Here is a 1,387-nt window from a genome sequence, read left to right as displayed (position 1 = left end):
TCAAGAGAGACCAAATTTCAGGTTTAGATTTAACATATGTGACATCATATTACACATCTATAAATAGATACTTAGTGATACTGATAGAATGAGAAACCCTTCATACATGCAAATACTATACCCCACCAGACATGATACAGCCTAGAACGAAATTCACCATTGTATATTTATCAACACTCACTACCCTCTTGGATCTCGTCCTGTGAAAATATGTACTTCTAAAACTGCCAAAACATGTTAAATTTTACATGCACCAGATAAAGAGAATGCCAACAGATGTTGGATTATTTACATTCAAATGAAGCTGGCATAAATTTCATGGGTAGTTTACCTGCTGTCACATAGTATATTTAAATCTTATCAAGAGGATGAGTAGGATGAATGGCTATCACATACAAAGCATACAGCAACTCTTAAAATTACCCTTCACAGTGCTTAAATTTTTACAGAAGATTGAGCAACAGACAGAATGTTATATACCAGTACATGATATCATCCAACGATTCTTGCTGAGAAGTGAATGTTCCCAATGGTCAATTTTCATAATTCACGATCAAATGCAAACAACATTAAAATGCATAAACTCACTAACTGCAAGAGCATACTGATTTCTAGATCTCTTTTACAATAATTCAGTAAGGGCTTCCGTTATTTGTAAAATAGGTGCAAATAATCAATCATATTAGCAAGAGGAAAGAATAAAAAAAAAAAAAGTAATTGGGAACGCACTCACACCCTATAAAGCGCCTTGCATTGTCCTTTTTCCAGCAAAAAGAAGCTAATCGTAGTGAAAAATGGAATGTAGAAAAAATCAGCTTCCTCCTGCTTGTGAACTCTAACCACATTCTTCAACAACCTCTTAGATTCCGGTGCTATCGAATCGGCCCATAACCAGTAATCAATTGAATGCTACAACAACAAATTACCAAAAAAATCCCCATAAATTACAAAGTCACACGAAATCATTAAAACAAAATCCAGAATAATAAATATCGAATTACTTGTTCAATTAATCGGTGAACAGGGCTGCCATTGGAAGTGAGATTATGGGTCTCTTTATACGTACTTCGAAACAACCACAGCAAATCATAAGTAAATTTCGATGGCATAGTATACACATAAACCCTAATAGGTGAAGACAGGGGATAGAACGAATCATCATAAATCCTTTGAGTCTGTTTGCGTGAAATCAAATGATCTAGATTTTCAACATCCTGTTGGGTAACAGTATCGGTCACGGTATCATCCGGAACTCTAGTATGAGATTCGGAGTGTGTTAGGAATTTCTCAAGCGAGAATACAAAGGAGTAATCAACATCAGCGTTTAGAGTGACGTGGGGAACTGTAGGGGAAGTGGAGAAAATGTAGAAGAGGAGAGATAAAGTGA

General features: G+C 35.6%; 1 protein-coding gene across 1 annotated transcript; it reads right to left on the bottom strand.

The window, feature by feature from the left end:
* Positions 1-9: 9 nt before the first annotated feature.
* LOC111384624 (probable arabinosyltransferase ARAD1) lies at positions 10-1,381 on the bottom strand. Its single transcript, XM_023008927.1, has 2 exons — positions 1,002-1,381; positions 10-909 (listed from the first exon to the last, which is right to left on the bottom strand). The coding sequence occupies exons 1-2, from the start codon at positions 1,107-1,109 to the stop codon at positions 730-732; spliced, it is 288 nt and encodes a 95-aa protein (XP_022864695.1). The 5' UTR covers positions 1,110-1,381; the 3' UTR covers positions 10-729.
* Positions 1,382-1,387: the final 6 nt, after the last annotated feature.

This window comes from Olea europaea, unplaced genomic scaffold (genome assembly GCF_002742605.1).
Source record: "Olea europaea var. sylvestris unplaced genomic scaffold, O_europaea_v1 scaffold29564, whole genome shotgun sequence".
NCBI classification, from domain to species: domain Eukaryota; kingdom Viridiplantae; phylum Streptophyta; class Magnoliopsida; order Lamiales; family Oleaceae; genus Olea; species Olea europaea.
The sequence above is the reverse complement of the archived record's forward strand: the minus strand, read 5'-3'. Positions and strand labels throughout refer to the sequence as shown.